General features: G+C 39.0%; 1 protein-coding gene across 1 annotated transcript in view; it reads right to left on the bottom strand.

The window, feature by feature from the left end:
• The window catches only part of VAV3 (vav guanine nucleotide exchange factor 3), a 193,061-nt gene that overhangs the window by 75,660 nt on the left and 97,676 nt on the right, over positions 1 to 19,725 (bottom strand). The window contains exons 16-17 of the mRNA XM_032218068.1: positions 834 to 935; positions 322 to 419 (exon numbers count right to left, since the gene is read on the bottom strand). Of these exons, the coding sequence (XP_032073959.1) occupies positions 322 to 419; positions 834 to 935 (200 nt within the window). The remainder of the gene's footprint in view (positions 1 to 321; positions 420 to 833; positions 936 to 19,725) is intronic.

Genomic DNA, 19,725 nt, shown 5'->3' with positions numbered 1-19,725 from the left:
TCCCCCCTCCAAAATTTCTTCACTGGGAGATCAGAAAGGGGGAGCTGTAATTTGAGAAGTATAGGAAGTTCTATCAGATACCTAGATCTAATTATATGATTCCTGGAAGCTCCTTACGGTATTCCTGTGGCTCATATAGCTCTTTTGCTTCACAGTAAATTGCAAAAGGTACGGATTCCTAAAAAGCAATTATAGCAGTATTTATAAATGTATTAACACAAAAATACAATGAACACAACTTAAGGGAAATTAAGTCTTAATTAAACCTGGCAAATTTATGACCCAATTAAATTAGAATTCCAAACAATGCAGATGACTTACCAACTAAATTAGCTCTGCAGCTGTCAAGTCTTCCCAAACATTCTTTGTGGACTCCAGCCCCACACTTCGAACACAAATACCCTTGATAAAAAGTTCCCCTGAAATATAAAATACTATGGAAAATCAGAAGACATTTGGTATAATATAGCAAACATTCAAATATGAAGCAGTTCAATATGTGTGGCAAGAATGCATTTATGTATCCTTCCAGATGCTTATATAGAAATAAATCCCTGAATATCAATAACCAGAAATGTGGGGGGGGTTGTTTGTTTGTTTTTGCAAATCTAATGGACACTGGTTATGTAAGCACCTACATTTTGGGAAGATCAATAATACACAATAGTGTGATCATTCCAAACAGGAGAGAGAGAGAGAGAGAGAGAGAGAGAGAGAGAGAGAGAGGGAGGGAGGGAGAGAGAGGGAGAATAGATAATTTGATGAGTTTATTGAATCCCATTGTTTTTCTCAAGTGTAATATAATTTTTAGGCTTCAGCTGTTTGAGACTTACCTCAAAAGCATCTGACAGACTTTGCAGGATGTTACACGCGTGAAGGTATACATTTTAAAGTCATGTGTATTTGTTTCTTCAAACTGGGGTCTTATGTTTGACCTAGAATGTAAAACGGATTCTTTAATATTCATAAATATTAATAGAGCAGTAATTCCATTTTCAAACCTAGAAAAAGCTGCAGATAATGTTTAAATGTGCATTTTAATAAGTTGTTCGGTATCGTGACCCATCAAAACCGCGGTCCACTAAAACGCGCCCGATTAAAGCGCGTTTAATGATGCTGACGTCATCAGCAGCACGACAAATACAACCACGGGAAAAAAGGGCGCTTTAAAAAGCGCTTTTACAGCAAGCCGATTCACATAAAGGTAAGGCTTAGGTTTAGGGTTAGGTTTAGGGTTACGTTAAGCGTTAGGGTTAGGTTTAGGGTTAGGTTAAGGGTTAGCGTTAGGTTTAGCGTTAGGTTAAGGGTTAGGTATAGGGTTAGGTTTAGGGTTAGGTTAAGGGTTAGGCTTAGGGTTAGGTTTAGGGTTAGGTTTGGGGGGGGGTTAGGGTAAGGTTTTCGCGTTATTTTTAAGTTTCCCGCTCACAGCGTGCTGTTTTCGTCGCGCTGTGATGACGTCACGTACGCGCTTTCGTCGAGCGCGCTTTAGTCTACCGCGGTTTTGTGGTGGAACCGTTGGGTATAATTGGTTGAAGACCGGTTTCTGAGATCTTTCTTCTCTCCTACAGAGGGAGAACCTGTAACTTTGCACAATGCTCGAGTATGGGCTTTGAATCCAGTTGGGTCAGTGCCCTACTTTATATTCAGTTAATTATTGCTTTTCTATCCCTTCTTCCTTCTGGGAGTTTAGAGTGCCTAGCCTGGGGATCGCCATTCAAATACCAACCTCTGAAGAAGGCCAATTTGAGAGTTATCAGCCCCAAGTCAGCCACGTTCTGGTCTCTTCAGCCCAAGCCATAATCGGTATTAACTCTTGCCTTAGCCCTGTATTCATACATTGCACTAGCGATGAATCAAACTACTGTTGGGTTCGTGGCAAACTGAATTATAAACTATATAATTTGTTATGTAATCGTGTACTATGGTGGCTAAGTACACTGTGAGCCATAATGATTTTGATATTGGCTGAACTCATTCAATACGTTGGTGATGATAGAATTATTATTACATGGAAGAGATTTTGCAATTGTTTGTGATGAGTTTAAAAAGCTTCTAAGCTTATAAAGAAATTTCCAGAAAGCCTTCTGACTTTCTTCTAGTTGCTAGATACGTTTAGTTTATACAGTAGGTGAGTGACCTGTGAAAAGGTCCAGTTATATCTGTTGATGCTGTGCAGCTGAAGTTCACCTCCTCTTGAATCCGCGTGGTTTCATTATGCAGGTCATAAAATTCTTCACAGTGGGCCTTTTAGACTTTTTATGAAAATCGTCTTTTCCGTCTTTAATCAGATGCAATGAGGTGGCAAAATATCTCAATTTTATTATTGGACTTTCACTGGGTAGATGCAAATGTGAACTCTTACTAATGGTTGGACTCAAAACGGCTCTTTAATTAATTATGTTCCATTTGTAATACTGAAAATACATCCTGCATATCAGATATTTACATTAGGATTCATAACAGTAGCAAAATTACAGTTATGAAGTAGCAACAAAAAATTTTTTATGGTTGGGGGTCACCACAACAGGAGGATTGAAGGGTCAGGGCATTGGGAAGGTTGAGAACCACTGTCTTAGTCCATCAGGGTAATTCTTCAAAACAATCTTTCAGGTGTTTTGGATCATATTTACAATCAAAAGTCATGGCCAATGAGAAGTGAGGACCCGGATTGTTGTTGGGGGCAATATGCTGACTCTGTAAACCGCTTAGAGAGGGCTGAAAGCCCTATGAAGCGGTATATAAGTCTAACTGCTATTGCTATTGCTATTGCTAAGTAAATTAAGAACTGCAGTCCAAAGTATCCATGATCTATCTTCACTAGAAGTTTCCTGATCCTTCACCTACTGGTTTCTGAGATTCCTGAACCTGAGTGCACTGCTTATTTCAACAATATCTTCATTAAGATCTCCCACATCTCCTTGAAGTTCATAGGTTTGGACTTACACAAATCTACTTCTGTTTTCTACAGTTAAATATGAGTTTTAATCCAAGTGAAAGCCACCATTTTTTTATGTTCTGGGCTGCCCTACCCTGACAAAGCCATTTATAATAAGTCCTGAGGTCTTTAAAATAGATGCTTCAACTTCAGAAGACTTTACCACCACTAGCAATGGTTACTTCAATTAACAAAATAAACAGATTATAATGGAGAGTTTGAAAATGGAAAGGAACCTCACATATTATCTATGGAAGGAACAATAATGCTACTGGAGCTCAGGGAAGTTTCTTTTATATCATTATTACTAATAAACTATATATAGCAGTGATGACAAACCTTTTTCGCCTCGGGTACCAAAAGCACACATGCACGCTATCGCATGCGCTCACTTGCCCAACCCCATAATTTAATGCCCCCCACACCGTGTCCCCTGTGCATGGGCCTGGTACGTCCATTTTTCACCCTCCCCAGGCTCCAGAGGCTTTTTAGGAGCCTGGGGAGGGCGAAAAACAGCCCAACACGCAAACCGGAAGTTTGGGAACAGACTTTGGGGTTGCCCATTAGGGAGTTTTTCTGTCTCCAGAAGGCGAAAAACAGCCCAATGCGCAAATTGGAAGGCCATTCTTGAACTCCCAGTTCGCCTCCAGAGGGCGAGAAATGGCTGAAAATCAAGGGCGAAAATCAGCTGATAGGGCAACGCCTCACATGCCCTCAGAAATTGCGCCACATGCTACCTTTAGCACGCATGCCATAGGTTCGCCATCACGAATATATAGGATCAAACCTCCATCGTACCTAAATGTCTAGAGATGTAAAAATATGCCATGACTTCAAACGTCGCCTTCATTTTGTTTACCATCATATGACCTCCATATTGAATTCTGTTGTCCGTAATACACCTAAATGGTTTTTATCGTTTATATATTTCTCTAAAACATCCCACATTATCAGAGACATACCTGATTTGTGCCTATTTTTTATTGCTCCTTGTTCTCTTTAACTGCAGAAATCCAAGATTGCATTTCAAATATTTATTGGTTAACAAGGGGGACCATGACCGTAATATAGAATAGAATTCCACCCGTTGTTATCATTTGCTACTGTATAGATTTTCCAGCAAAAGCTATATTTGCTCAAATTGTCATCCACCAACAGATCTGTCTAAATAAGCAATTTAAAATGAACACATTGGTTGCTAATGGAACACATTATCCTTATGTGTGTGGCCTCCATGTGCCTTTTTTTTTTTATAATGCCAACATTGATTTCTGGTCGCAGTAAAATGTAGGTTGCGTTACAATATGGAACATTTATAGTTTTCTATTTTGCCTTTTCACATTAATAAGTGAGCAGTAATATTAAGAAAGTGCAAAGCTGCTGAGTAGCAGACAGCGGATTATTTTTATCTCAAACTCTTACACATAGGTTGTGCATTTTATGATCATTAGAAAGGCAAGAAGAGATTCTATTATGTTTATTATTTCTATCTACTCTTTTGACCACATTTGAAAAGCATCAGATTTGAGAAGTGGGTTGCCATGCAGTCCTGGGCTGCATTAATCGGCGGATAGAATCAAGATTACGTGAAGTTTTTAATACCGCTTTATAAAGCCTTAGTAAGACCACACATGGAATACTGCATCCAGTTCCGATCACCACAATACAAAAAAGATGTTGAGACTCTGGAAAGAGTGCAGAGAAGAGCCACAAACATTATTAGGGGGCTGAAGGCTAAAACATACGAAGAACGTTTACAGGAATTGGATATGTGTAGTCTAATGAAAAGAAGGATTAGGGCAGTGGTGGGTTTCAAAAATTTTTGGAACCTACTCTGTGGGTGTGGCCTCCTTTGTGGGTGTGGCTTGCCGGCCATGTGACCTGGTGGGAGTGGCTTGCCGGCCATGTGTTTTCTTTCTTTCTTTCTTTCTCTCTCTCTCTCTCTCTCCTTCCTTTTGGCTCTCTATCCCTTTTTCCTTTTTTGTTTCATCTCTCTCTCACTCATTTTCTTTCTTTTTTCTTTATTTATTTATTTATTTCTTCCTTTCTTTCTCTTTCTCTCTCTCTCTGTGTCAGTGTGTGTGTGTGTGTGTGGGTGTGTGTGGCAGTGGTGGGTTTCAAAAAATTTTGGGACCTCTTCTGTAGGTGTGTCCTGCTTTCCGGGTCCACTGGTGGAACCTCTTCTAACCGGTTCGGTGGATTTGAGGAACCGGTTCTACCGAATAGGTGCGAACTGGTAGGAACCCACCTCTGGACTAGGGGAACATGATACCACTGTTCCAATATCAGAGGGGGCTCCTACAGAGATGAGAGGGTCAAGTTATTTTCCAACGTACCAATAGGCAAGACAAGAAACAATTTGTTAGTCTTTGGAGACTAACCAAAGAGCAACCTAGAACTAAGGAGAAATTTCCTAATGGTGAAAAAAAATTAATAGAATAAACTTGCCTTCAGAAGTCATGGGTGCTCTTATCACTGGAGGCTTTCAAAAAGAGACTGGACAGCCATTTGTCCGAAAATGATATATGGTCTCCTGCTCGAACAGGGGGTTGGACTAGAAGACCTCCAAGCTCCCTTCCAACCCTATTATTTTGCCGCTCTATTCTATGACCATGGCATAATGGGTTGATAATCGGCAGTGGTTTTGCTGGATACAGGATCAGCATCAACCAAATATTTCCTTTCACGGAGCAGAGCAGAAATCACACTCTTTATTCTACTGCTGTTGTGTACATAAAAGGGTTATGGCATAAAAAAAAAACCAAAGGCCACTCCCTTTGGAGATGCCCGTGCTAATTACCCACAGTATTGCTGCCAGTGGCTCTGGAAAGTTAGCATTTTTAATTGACTGTACGTACAATAGGTTATTGTTATTAAGTATGCTTCCCTTTCCCTCCTTCTTTGTTGTCTGTCTCTCTCTCTCTTCCCCCCACTTCCCTCCTTCCTATGATGATTCTGTTTTGTCTTGATTGTTTTGTCAGTTAACTCATTTTATATCTGCTGCCTTTAAAAAATTTTGCTAACTGAAAGTTAGCGCTTTCGAACTAAGAAGTATGTCTGCTTGCCCTGATCAACATAAAGGGACTGACTGGAGTGGGCGGGGTGCATCCTAAAGAGGAAATCACAGTAATTTTCCACCAATTTCTTTATCCTCAGTAAAGAAATGTTAGTACTTGAGTTGTTTCACTTTTCACTTTTTAATATCAAGCTTTCAAGATTCAAGATTTAATAAATTTGTATGCCGCCCAATCCCGAAGGACTCCGGGCGGCTTACATACAACAATTCTAAAAAATACTAAAAATTTTAAAAAGAGAGAGAACAAATTAAAAGGCACATCATACACTCAATCTTAGTGGGGCTGGACCTCGTTCATGAGGTCAACAGCCCCAGGCCTGCCGGAACAGCCAGGTCTTAGTAGACTTTCGGAAGGCTGAGAGAGTGGGGATATCACCCACCAGCCAACCTCTATACCAGTGTTTCTCAACCTCTGCAACTTTAAAATACGTGGACTTCAACTCCCAGAGTTCTCCAACCATCTTAAAGTGGTCAAGGTTGGGAAACATTGCTTTTGGCCAGTGATGGCTAACGTTTTCTTAAAGGTGTGTCAAAACTGTGTGTGCGTGAGCTGCGCATGCACGAGTGACCCCCCCCTCCGTAAGCAACTCCCGTGTGGGGGGGATTTTTGCCCTCCCCAGGCTTTGGAGGCTTTTCTGAAACCTGGGGAGGGCGAAAACAGCCTCCCGCGGCCCTCCGCAGGATCTCTGGGGGGGCCCAGGGGAGGCTGTTTTCACCCTCCCTGAGCTTCAGGAAAGCCTCCTTGTACTTGAGAGACCACCTCGTGCCAATTACCTCCCTACGACCGATTAGATCCCACAGAGTGGGCCTCCTCCGAATTCCATCTGCCAGCCAGTGTCGACTGGCAAATCCCCAGAGGAGGGCCTTCTCTGTGGTCGCTCCGGCCCTCTGGAACGATCTCCCTGTTGAGATCCGGACCCTCACCACCCTCCAGGCTTTCCGCAAAGCCACGAAGACCTGGTTGTTCCGGCAGGCCTGGGGCTGATGAACTGCCAGCCCCATTTGAAATGTTATGATTGTTGTTGTTTTAGTTTGTTTGTCTTGTCCTATTTTGTACCCCTTTCCCTGTTTTTAGTTGTGAGCCGCCCCGAGTCCCTCGGGAGTGGGGCGGCATACAAATTAAATAAACACTAAACACTAAACACTCCGGAACCTGAGGAGGGTGGAAAACAGGCCCAATGGGCCAACCGGAAATTTGGGAGGGTGAAAACAGCCTCCCCCCAGCCGTCTGGAAGGCCAAAAATCAGATGGCCAGGGCACACATACACACTGGGCTGCCCAGGGCTGCCGTGCCAGCAAATATGGCTCCATGTCCCATCTATGGCACACGTGCCATTGGTTTGCCATCACGGCTCTAGGCACAGTCCTTGCTTAATAATATTTCATACAAGGCAGTTCTTTATTGCAAATGCTTCCACTTCCATTCATCTGTAGCCAATGGTGGGATTCAAATAATTTAACAACCGGTTCTCTGTCCTAATGACCATCTGGGTAAGTGGGGCTCGGTGGTCATGTGACTGGGTGGGCATGGCCAACTCAAGGTCACTCAGGTCGATGGACGCTTCGCCTTAGCTGTTACAACGGTAATAAGGGTTGACTGGAGAGGCAGTTTCTGTAAGCAGGTCAATAAAGATGAGGCTAGAAACAACACCAGAATGTTTCCTTCCTGCCTTCCTTACAGGATTAGCCTTGTAAAGTGGGGAAAAAACAAAATGAGATTTCTTCCAACAATCGATTCTCTGAACTGCTTAGAAAGTTACCAACCGGTTCTCCCAAATAGGTGCGAACTGGCTGAATCCCACCACTGTCTGTAGCTGAAAAATCTCAATTTGAAAAAATGACAAGAATGCTTACAAGTTCCTCCACTTTAATCAACACCCTTCCACTGATCTCTTTCCCAAAGAACCTCTGGGTAGGACTGTTAGAAATATTCCGTAATCGAGAGAGTTCTATTCCCTCGATCACTATTTAATTTTCTATTTCTGTCTTCTCCTTTTTGTGTCCAATTAAAATTGGTCAAAGGCAGGTTGAAGAGCAGTGCCATAATGATGCCAAAACAGAAATAAAGCTGCCTCTTAGTTTCAGAGTCCACCTCCAGACATTCCCTACCTGGCATCCCAAGCTAAGCATTTGTGTGGGAAATGCCTTCAGCTGTTGTCATATAATTCCTTGTGTAGGTGTGGCAGTCACCCATGGCCCAGTGCATAACAGGGCATGCGCAGCCACGCTGAACCACACAGGAAAAAACAAGTCCCAAAAGATAAAACATCCTGACCAGGGTTTGACCATATATAGACAGAACTTCTCTGAGCAGTAGATTAGCAATTGTAGTTTGACAGGCTGTCTTAAATCACATGCTGATTGCTCCTCCTGCCTTTGTCTTATCTCAATAAAAGGGGCTCCTAGACGCCAATCTGGGTCGCCTCATCCCGAGAAAGCTTGTGTCCGTGTCTTTTCTCAACATTGGCCTCATGGGCGAACCACGGGTACTTCACATTCAGCCAAACTGCAGTTATCTTAGGTCAGTGGTCTCCAACCTTGGCAACTTTAAGACGTGTGGACTTCAACTCCCAGAGCAAAGCTGGCTGAGGAACTCTGGGAGTTGAAGTCCACACATCTTAAAGTTGCCAAGGTTGGAGACCACTGCCTTAGATGGATGGCTGCTTCCTCACGTGGAGAGCAAGCCAATCATGACACACACATACTTTCTCAAGATGTACTTCTTCTTGTACTCACAACCCTCCTGCAAGTTAGCATAGACTGGGAAAGAGTGACTGTCCAGAGGTTCATTGAAGTTTCCATGAATTTTTGTATGTTGCTGCTGATGCCAAAGATTTTCAGGCATTTCTTGATCCAGCTTTGGGGAACTGAATCAAATGTTTTCTTATAGTCTATCCAAGCCATGAACAGGTTGGTTCGTCTTTTCTTTGAATTCTTTAGGATTAGTTTGTTGTTGTTGTTGTTGTTGTTGTTGTTGTTGATGATGTTAAAGTTACTTGGGATTCCATAATTTTTAAAAGTAGAAATGGGTGAACAAAATGTTTAAGAAACATTCCTATTATTCAATATTTTTTTCAGGAATCTTCTGCAGTAAATACTGTTACATTTTATATTGCTATCCTGTGAGCACCAGAAATGGATTCTAAATATGTCAAAAGAAAAAGCAGTAATGCTAAGTAGATAACAAAATGTACCAGTCCTGTTTTGCTAAAAAGGAAAGAAGGTGAATTCTCATATGACAATATAATGTGGCATAAAACCATGGCTTTAAAAACTCTTTTCCTCATTTCAATACTTGACCAGACATTATGCACTGTGTCACAGGGGTTTATACAGTAAAATTATATGTCACTTCTTATAAAACTGAAATAATGTGATATGAAACACAAGAGCAGGATGTGGCAAATCATAAATATATTCACATATTTCCTATGGGGAAGGAAATGTATTGTTTCAATGGTTCCTTTTTCATAAACAATTAAAATGATAACATTATGTTTATAGTTTGTAAGTCAACATTTTTAATATTTAAGCCATTTTTTTCTTGGAATGCAAATGAGCTTGCACTCCAAGAAGGAATTAGAAAATAAAAGAACTGATAAAAACCACTTAGAAATATATTTTTATCACTTTAGGATTACACATATATACTATTCAGTGTTTTTAGAATAAATAGAATAGGATAGGATAGGATAGGATAGGATAGGATAGGATAGGATAGGATAGAATTCTTTATTGACCAAGTGTGATTAGACACCCAAAGAATTTGTCTTTCTGTCACTGATATCCAATCATTTCACATGGGATATAATGTGATAGATAAACTTGATCATAAGAGATTGACCATAATCTCTCCTGTAACATTTAATTAAATGTTTCTTTATCTAAAACAACAATGTGACACCAACGTTGTCCATGAAAACATAGCATGCCAGAATGAAAGCCCCATGACATTTTATTCTTCATATATAATGAAAGCTTACCATACAGGTAAATATTGTTGTTCATATTTTATCACTTCTCCTATTATCCTATCTATATTTGTAGCCTTATGGTTTTTCAGTATTTTTTTTGCATTTATTACTTTCTTTATATCATTTTGTCTTGTTCATGATAATATTTTAAATTCCTCCATTACATTTTCACCATCATTTTGAGATCTCTGAAATAAAGTATACTTTTCCAGCATTCTCTCTTTTCAGTTTTATCCAAAATTACTCTTATTTTTAATTGCATTTACTCTGTTGGAGGCCTCTGATCTAGCCCTCTTTATTACGTCTAAGATTATTTTTTTGTTTTCAACCAAATTGCTCTGCATTTTCTCAGCATTCATAACTGTCTTTCCTCTCTGATTATATTCTTTCCAATTATTTTTCTCTCGCTATATCCATTATACAATATATTTCTCTCATCATGTTTGCAACAATCATTTTTTTGCATTTTTTTTTTTACCCAGAGCCTTTCAGTGCATTTAGATTTTCTTTCAGTTTAACTCCTTACTCTCCAAAGGCATTTTACAACATATTTATTTTTGTTCTTTTCAAGCAGATTCCACATCCTTTTATTTACATCCACTTTTCAATCATTTTACTTGGAAGATCAGTCTGTCTTGTTATATTCATATAGGACTTGTACTTTCTCTTCCTGGATTAATTCTACTTCCATTCTCTTTAATATCATTCTTTTGTTTTAATTCCATGTCCATTTTTCCCAAAATCCATTCTTGAAGCCATCCCAAAATGGGACTTTCCCAGATTCCCAACATCTCATTGTGATAACCTATATTAATTTTCTCAATCTTTTATTATAAGCAATCAAATCAGTTGGATGTTTGGATTTATATTAATTCCTTTGCTATAGGAATATAAGAATAAAATTATAAACTCACCAACACTGTGAATTCTTACTTTCATATATACTTGCATAGACAATTTAAATGACATCAGTTTATTATTTCTGATGTATATTTTTTGATTTTCATTCCAAATCTATATCTATGTCTTTATTTTCCTGCAAATTTTCATGGGAGGAAACCATGGAGATGACCTTGGAAAAGCATCAGAAACTATGAACAAAAACAGTATATAAGTATGTTTTGAGCCCAGGATGAAAGGAAAGAGTTAGAAAGAGTCTGTCTCTTTTCTGATTCTCCGGGATTTAAGAGACGAGGTTGGGAAAGAAAAATGCAGAAACACTTGTAAAATTCTGTTACTGTAGTAGCCTTTGTCAATAACTATAACTTTAATCTCTTTATGGAATCTATTTCTTGCTCTCAATTCCACATGACAAAATTAGATAACTTCCATTCAAATTTCTAACATTCTTCCAATGTATCTAAGTTTTACAGAATGAAAATACATTCATTTTTCTTTCTTTTCTTTTGTTATTTTAGCCATGTTACTTTTTAAATCCACTTATGCTCCAAGCTGACATTTCCACGGTCTTTACAGAAACTGACTTCTACCCACTGTAATTGCCATCAATTAACACATTCACATACAACTTTTTAATAAGCTAGTGAAAGTATAAACTGGGTTACTTCTAACCCTTGCTAATAGTAAGAATAATGGTAATACTTTTTGATAGACTTTGATCAATATATCTCAACCAAAACCTACTTTTATGCAAACATGCTTGGATAAAGAGTCACTTTGTGTGAAATGCATAGCCATCTAAAGTTTACACATTTAAATACATGTCCATATTATTCTATGTTTTCTAATCTAGAATTATCTTCCAAACCAAAATACTATTGGAGGTGGCTACTAGATTGGTGGCAGATTCTGCCTTTCTCCCTCCTTGTTCTCTGCTCTCCACCCAGCCCTCGTTTTGGTTATCATGTTGATGAAATATTCTCGTTGTGTTCCTTTGTCTGTTTATTTTATTGTTCTATTATTTTACTTCTGTTCTGTTGACACGCCTTTCATTTTACTTCCTTTTTATTGGAAGACACCTAGAGTTTAGCCTCATGGCGAGATAAGTAGCAAATAAAATTTAATAATAATAAAACCAATAGTAAGAGGGGCCTTGGGTGCAATCCAGTGGTGGGATTCAACCGGTTCGCACCTATTCGGGAGAACCGGTTGGTAACTTTTTAAGCAGTTCAGAGAACCGATTGTTGGAAGAAATCTCCTTTTGTTTTTCCCACTTTACAGGGCTAATCCTGTAAGGAAGGCAGGAAGGAAACATTCTAGTGTTGTTTCTAGCCTAATCTTTACTGACCTGCTTACAGAAACTGCCTCTCCGGTTAACCCTGATTATATTGTAACAGCTAAGGTGAAGCGCCCATCGATGTGAGTGACCTTGAGTTGGCCACGCCCACCCAGTCACATGACCACAGAGCCCCACCTACAAAGATGGTCATTAGGGCAGAGAACCAGTTGTTAAATTATTTGAATCCCACCACTGGTGCAATCCCAAAATAACTTTACTCAAAACAGCATGCATCTTGCGATGATATCTGTGACACTATCAAACATCCAGATCTGTCTACCTCACTGTGCAACGAACCATAATAATAATAATAATAATCCACCTCCCGCCAACTAGGAGAGATATGCCGTATACTGGCATACAATCAAAATTCAGATATTCAAAATATGCACTATACTGGCTCGCTGCATTTTGAAAATATTCTTCCTCATGGACAATTAGTTGCATAACATTGTCTCCTCAACCATACACATATGAACAAAACATAACCCTCTGAGATGCAATGTACTGACACTTTTCTTTCATTTTTTTTGTTCCAGAACTTACCAATCAGAGGCAACTAAGTGGGTTGGAATAAAGTTCCATAGTTCCTCAATAAAATATAGGGACAGGATAGGACAGAAGCTGCTTCTTCTGCTGCTTCTAAATATCCTGGCCTGGGAGAGATCCTGTCAGTCAGTCATGCTATCTTCATTATATTGCTGTCTGACAGCATTCAGAATGAACTGCTTGCCTTCGGGTAGTGCAGGAGACTGGATTTTATCTGTCATGCATAAATGCTACTTATCTGCCCTGAACCCTGGGGACAGTGCAAGCAGTAAATCAATAAATATGTAAATGAATATAATTGGATAGGGAAAGGGAAATAATACTCCAACAGAGAAGGAAATCAACAGCATGGGCTGGCGTCTTAACACCAAAACCTGAGCTAATGTAAGAGCTTAGGACTAGATTAAGTTGAAAAATGGAGAAAGACATTTTAAATTCCTTGGCACCTACCAAAAAAAATTTGACTGGCATTTTTGTGCAATCAGGAAATCTGCGTCTTTGCCCACTCTGATTAATTCTTCATATTTGGAGCACAGCCCCTTGACACCTCTGGAGAACATGGTTTAACTTGCCATCCCATTTAAGCTTCCACTACACTGTAGCAATTACAAAAAGGCTCCATTAGAAAGCCACTATATTTTTTTATTATAATGTTCCCCATCATGCAGAATTCTCATATGCATCATCTTAATGTGTTGTTGTTTGTTAGCCAGTCAAGGGAGAAAATATTAGAAAAGGATTGCACAGTACAGCAGAATGGGTCTTAATTCTTTGGAGGAAGAATGACATTAAAATCTTTTCTCTCTCATAAAGGTCCAGATCCTAAAATAATAAATTAAATGTTCACATCCTTTCTGATGCACATTTTCTTGCTATGCTAGTTTTTCTATTTTAAAAAATGCTAAACAAAAAAAATGGAAATATGTCTTTCAACTTATAGAGAGCCGAGGTGGCGCAGTGGTTAAATGCAGTACTGCAGGCTACTTCAGCTGACTGCAGTTCTGCAGTTCAGCGGTTCAAATCTCACCAGCTCAGGGTTGACTCAGCCTTCCATCCTTCCGAGGTGGGTAAAATGAGGACCCGGATTGTTGTTGGGGGCAATATGCTGACTCTGTAAACCGCTTAGAGAGGGCGGAAAGCCCTATGAAGCGGTATATAAGTCTAACTGCTATTGTGATTGCTATTAAGCATTTATGCTACGTGAATGCCTTTAGCTCTAATACTAACAAAAGTCTAAATACAAAGACTTTTATATAATATGCAGTCCTAAGCCACCAGTTATGTTTAAATAATTATGGGTCTGATTTCTTAAGCATAAAAACTTAACAGGGTCTATTAAAGACTGTTATTGGAATGGTAGATTGAAGTCAAAATATTCATAACAGAAATCAAAGCAAAGACAAATTTGAAAATGGAGACTTCTAAATTCATCATTTAGTTTCCTCACAGTTTTCTCCATCCCCCAAATCCAGTTCTTGAACTTATTTAACATCATCCCTAAGTGCCATGCATTTGCCATTTAATAATTTTAAGGACACCTACCCATTCATTTTCCCTTCCAGGATGGCCAGATTTCATCATTCTTCATATAAGTTTTATAAACTACATCCATACAATTTTGGGACCTATAAACAAATTCCTTGTCTTCTTCCTAGTTCTTTGTAATTTCACTTGTTGCATGAAAGTGAGTGGGGGGGTTCTACAGAGATTTTTTGTATGTGATGTGGTCCCCATAATTGTTCTGGTGAGACTCGTTCAGAGATTTACTGTACATTTCCTATAATACGGACTCTTCCCTATTTCCAGAAGAGGTAATTGGTTAAGACTACATTTAAAGGCCATTTTTTTTGTATATCCACAAGTTGTCTATCCTAAATAAATAAATTCCTTTACTTACGCTGACAAATCTACAGGTCCAGCACAACCCATCACATATGACCTCTTTTCCTCTAAACTATGATCCTCCAGCTACTATTCAATACTGGCCAAACTTTAGCAATTAAAAGCAATGCTTACTTTCACCTTCCCATGTCAAGGCCATAGTAGAGTTATTGCTTAAACTCATTACAAACACTTCAATTACATCTTGAGGAACTGCTTTCCCAAGGCACTTAATTAATAACTTTCCTCCTCCTACCTATATGCTGAGGAATTTCAACCTATTACACTGCCAGGAATTAAAATAATATGCATTTACAGAGATAAAATACTTTAAATGTTCAGTAATAAAGTAGGTAAATGTGAGCATTTTCCTATATGCATTTTTAAACAAAGCTAGCTAAACTCGAAACCAAATGAAATACTAGCCTTAAAAGATGTAAGTTAAGCAAAGTCTAGTTGATATAAACTGCAGCTCATCTTAGAAAATTAATTGTCTTTCACCAAACATCTAATCAATCTGTGTAAGACCTTCCACTTAGGATTTTCTGAACCTAGAGTCAGTTTTTTTTTAAAAAAATAATAAAATGTAATGGACAACAGTCCAGATTTCCACATGTGCTCAGATTCCTGTTTCCGGAATCCTTTGGCACTTTGATTGATGGAGAAGCTATTACGGAGGAGATTTAAAAAATTCACATTTCCTTCTTCATAATTTTTGGTCCAAAATAAATAGGGAATACTAGGGCATACACTGCCCTAGTATGAAAAGAATGTGGTTTTATTCTTTCAGAAATAAATTACTGTACAGCTTCATGTCCTCTTAATTAACTGACTAAAGACTTTATTAATTTTACAGAATTAAGAATGCCAGATATAGGAGTGGCATGGAGCTCCCACCTCACAATCAGGAGGTTGTGAGTTTGAACCTAGATAGCAATAGCAGTATTTCTCTGTTAGGGCACAAGGAGAAAATATCGGCTGTGAGTTCTGTGTAAACATCAGGAAGAACATCTGCACAGGTCCATTCAGTCTCCCTGACTCCACCCCGGTGCAAGGGATTGTTAAAAGAAAAGAAAAAGATGCCAGATACACTATATTGCCAAAAGTATTCGCTCACAACTGATTCTGATTATGTGGATGGGTGAGCGAATACTTTTGTCAATAATGTGTACATCCCCTAAATGTATATGAGCATTTCAATCACTAAACTGACCCCCCATCCACCAATTTAGGCCTGAATTAATTATTAAAATTTACAAACCACTTCTTAGCTTGACTCATTTATTTTTTATTAAAATGCCTTCCTTTGTTCAAACCTTATTCTGGATAGAAACACTGCACACTTATTCATTTCTCCTTAAGGGTAAAGGGTGTATGAATGTGCATTTGACACATGTCCTCAAGCACATTAAAAAGCAATTAAACCAACTTTCTCTAAATATTTTATTTTCTAGGTGTCGTGAAAATGAAGGGCCTGGTAATAGTTTGTAGGTGGGCTCAAATAAATAAACACACACACACACGCACACACACACACACAATACTCTCATCATCATTTCAAATAATTGATTGAAGTTGGCAAATATTTTTTTTAGTCTACAGGACATAATATCACTCTGTTACCTCTACATTTCAGTTAGATGTTAGTGAAATTAAAATTGTAATTTGTTTTTCATTCCAGTTCATAGATCTCTTGAAAATTATTTGCACACTTCTGCTCTAAAGGAAAGGGATCACTGCAAAAATAGTAGCCACATCAGGGGTGGGTTTCAACCGGTTCGCGGCGGTCCCCGCGAACCGGTTGGTCGGCGAACCCGGAAGTAAGTAACTTCCGGGAACGGCGAAGGGCCCGCCCGCCCGCCCACGCTCCTTACCCGGTTTTGATGAGTTCTGCGCTTCCACGCATGCGCAGGACGCATACAGCGCCTGCGCGATCCTCCAGGAGCAGCTGGAGCATCGCACAGATGCTAGAACGCATGCGTGCACTGCGCGCATGCACGAGGACGCCGCCAGCCCCGTTCCAACCGAACCGGTTGGAACGGGGCGAGAAACCCACCCCTGAGCCACATCAAGGAAGACGTATATGATTGACACACACACACACACACTCCAAAACCTCTAAAGCTATAAAGTCAGGGAGCAATGAGTTATTTGGCCAAATATTATAAAGCAAGTGTAACATGAGAAGACTTTAACGTTAAAGCTTATCAGCTCTCTGATTAATTTTGCTTTAATTAAGGCCTTACAAACACAGCTCTGTACATAATGAAGTTATCTACACAACAGAAATATTCCGCACAGATCTTTTAATATAAAGGTATTTGAATCTGTGAATAATCAAGAAAAAGGATTGTTTTTAAAAGCCTGGCAGCCTTCTGGTTCCCCAAGAAAACCACATGACTGTAGTGAATAGTATTTTCCTGATCTTTATCTGCACAAATAATAACTCAATACATGGGTTACAGAAGAAATAATGGAAATTATCCTCTCAACAATTTCAAAAAAACGAATTATTTCAGACTTTGTAGCAATAGCTCAGAAATATTTCTGGAGAACAGTGTTTAATGAATGAATGAATCAATCAATCAAATCTCCATTATGTTAATACTTGTATATCTCAGATTTGTCACATCAAAGAGCATCTAAGAAAAGGGCTTATTGCCTAATTAAATTAACTGTATCACAAGTAAAGTATGTTTTTGATCAAGAGAACAGAATTTACTTCCAAGACTTTGCTAAGACTTTATTTCACAGCTCTCCTTTCAGAGATTAAAGAATTTAATCTTACTAGCTTTCTGGATCTGTAGTGTATTGTTTCAGTCAAGAAAATGACTAAGCCTTGACTTCATTTTTCCTATGGAAAAGGAGGTTCGCAATGATGCATTGATGCAACTAGATATCAACCATAATAAGAAGGAGCTATGAAGGCACAATTTTCATTCATACCATCCACCACAAACTATATCAAAGTTGTTTTCGACTGATTGTTAAATAATTGTGGTTTTATCCCACTCTAGGAAACAATGGCTTTGCAAGTTGTACAGTCTTAGACCATGTAAAAGTATGCTTAGATATGGTTCTCCACAAATCTTAAAAAGGAACAATTAAAAGATGAAAAAGAAAGGAGGCATTAAATAAAATGTTGAAGTTACCGAAGAAATGTAGTTTTATTAGACAATGTTTTCTGCCTCATCCTTTATAGCAGCAAGGCAACATTTGGCTGAATTATTGGTTGTATTGGTTTTATGACCTACTAGGAAGTAGATGTTCTGGTGTTGACCTCTTCCTTGGAGTTCTTTGCAAGTTTGTGTAATAAATTTTTAGAGGCTTTTTTTTAAACAGTTAAGCAGAGTCATCCATTGGGGACTCTGGCAGCAGCTAACCCAGCCTGACCTCAGCAGCTCTTGCCTTTTTCCTTTTACATTTTTACATTTTCAACTCTCAAGAGCAGAGTTGAAATCCTCTGTGAAAGAGCTGGAAAAAGTATGTGGGTCGGAGGGAGGGGGAGGAATTCAAAATTAATGTAATTTGTAAGTAATTGTATTATTGTAAGTAATTTGTGTGTGTGTGTGTGAGTGCGCTTTACCCACCTCTGCTGGCGCGCGGGCCGGCACTTTTTTTATGCCGAACACAGTGGCAGGGCGTTCGGACGCCCCGGCGCTGTGTCCGCCATAGGGGCGGGACGCCTCTATGCCGGACACAGTGGCAGGGCGGCACCCCGGCACTAGAGGCAAAAGCCGGCCTGCTGCTGTGTCGGGCATAGAGGCGTCCCGCCCCTATGGCGGACACAGCGCCGGGGCGTCCAAAAGCCCTTCCGCTGTGTCCGACATAGGGCGGTTTTTGCCCGCTTGCCTCACCAGCCATAAACCTCACCGCACGTCACTGCTATTCAGTTATGATAATCAACAGCTATAAATCAACTCTACTGAAGGATGGTTATGAGTGTTGTTGCTTGTGGCTGATGTCCAACCCAACAGTTACCTAAGTACAGCTTATGTGCAGGAAAGGAGAAAACTAGAAGGCTTTAAAAGCATTAATGTTATCATCAAAACAGCAGTAGTTGCTAAATAAGTTACTCAAAGCATCCATTGTTCCTTCTCTCTAATGTATACAATGCATTTGCTGGGTCATTTGAGCTACATGAGGTATCAAGCTCCTAGTGGAAATAATCAAATTCTCACTGTCTCCTTTTAGAACACACAATAAAGTGCTACCTTTTGAAAAATAAACTCTCGTGCAATCAAAAACAACGTTTTTTTTTACATTATATCAGAAGCAAAATTGGGAGACACCAGAAGTGGTTAGGAGACTACGCAGGAAACAGAAAGGTAAAGAAATTCATAGCATGAATCTTCTATCTGGCATAACCATTGATAAGCAAGTAGAAGACATTTTTATTTTTATTTTTCAATGCTCTCTTTTTTTTGCAGAAAATTCTCCCTTCCACGTTGCTAATAATGCATATCTTATGTAAACTAAGATAATTACCATATGGTCATTAAAATATTTAAAATACTTAAACTAAAATTAGCCTATGTAAATTACAATATGCAATGTCACATGGGGAATTTTTCCAGAAAGTTTTCCCGGTTCAAAATAGATCACGGGGCTGTAAGGTTGCTATTCAATATGAAGATTCACTTTGAATGCGATTCAGCTGAATCTCCAAATTTATCTAGTTGCTTCTGCCTTTTCTGAATTGATTCAGAAATTTCAACAATTTTGTGGACCAGAGGAAAAAGATATTTGAAACCAAATTTGTCCACTAGGATCCATGATATTTAAGCTGTATCCCCAAGAACCCTAGAGGCTGAATGTGTGAGTGAAGTGTATTATTACATACAACATTAAGTATAACATTTTGTTCAAATAAAATAAATTACATAAAGCTTATTTATTAAAGGGTTCCACATCAATTTTTCACATTGAGAAGGGTTCCTTGGGTATCTCAATTTTGAAGATTGGTTCTGAAGTTACACTGATAGTTGGGATCAGGATTGCCATCATTAAGTGGCATGCTCATAAAATGTGACATCATGTGACTGTATTACTTAGTGACGGAAATCCAGAC

The sequence above is a fragment of the Thamnophis elegans genome, chromosome 5 (assembly GCF_009769535.1).
Source record: "Thamnophis elegans isolate rThaEle1 chromosome 5, rThaEle1.pri, whole genome shotgun sequence".
NCBI lineage: Eukaryota > Metazoa > Chordata > Lepidosauria > Squamata > Colubridae > Thamnophis > Thamnophis elegans.
Note: the sequence above shows the minus strand (reverse complement) of the source record. Positions and strands in the feature narration are given on the sequence as shown.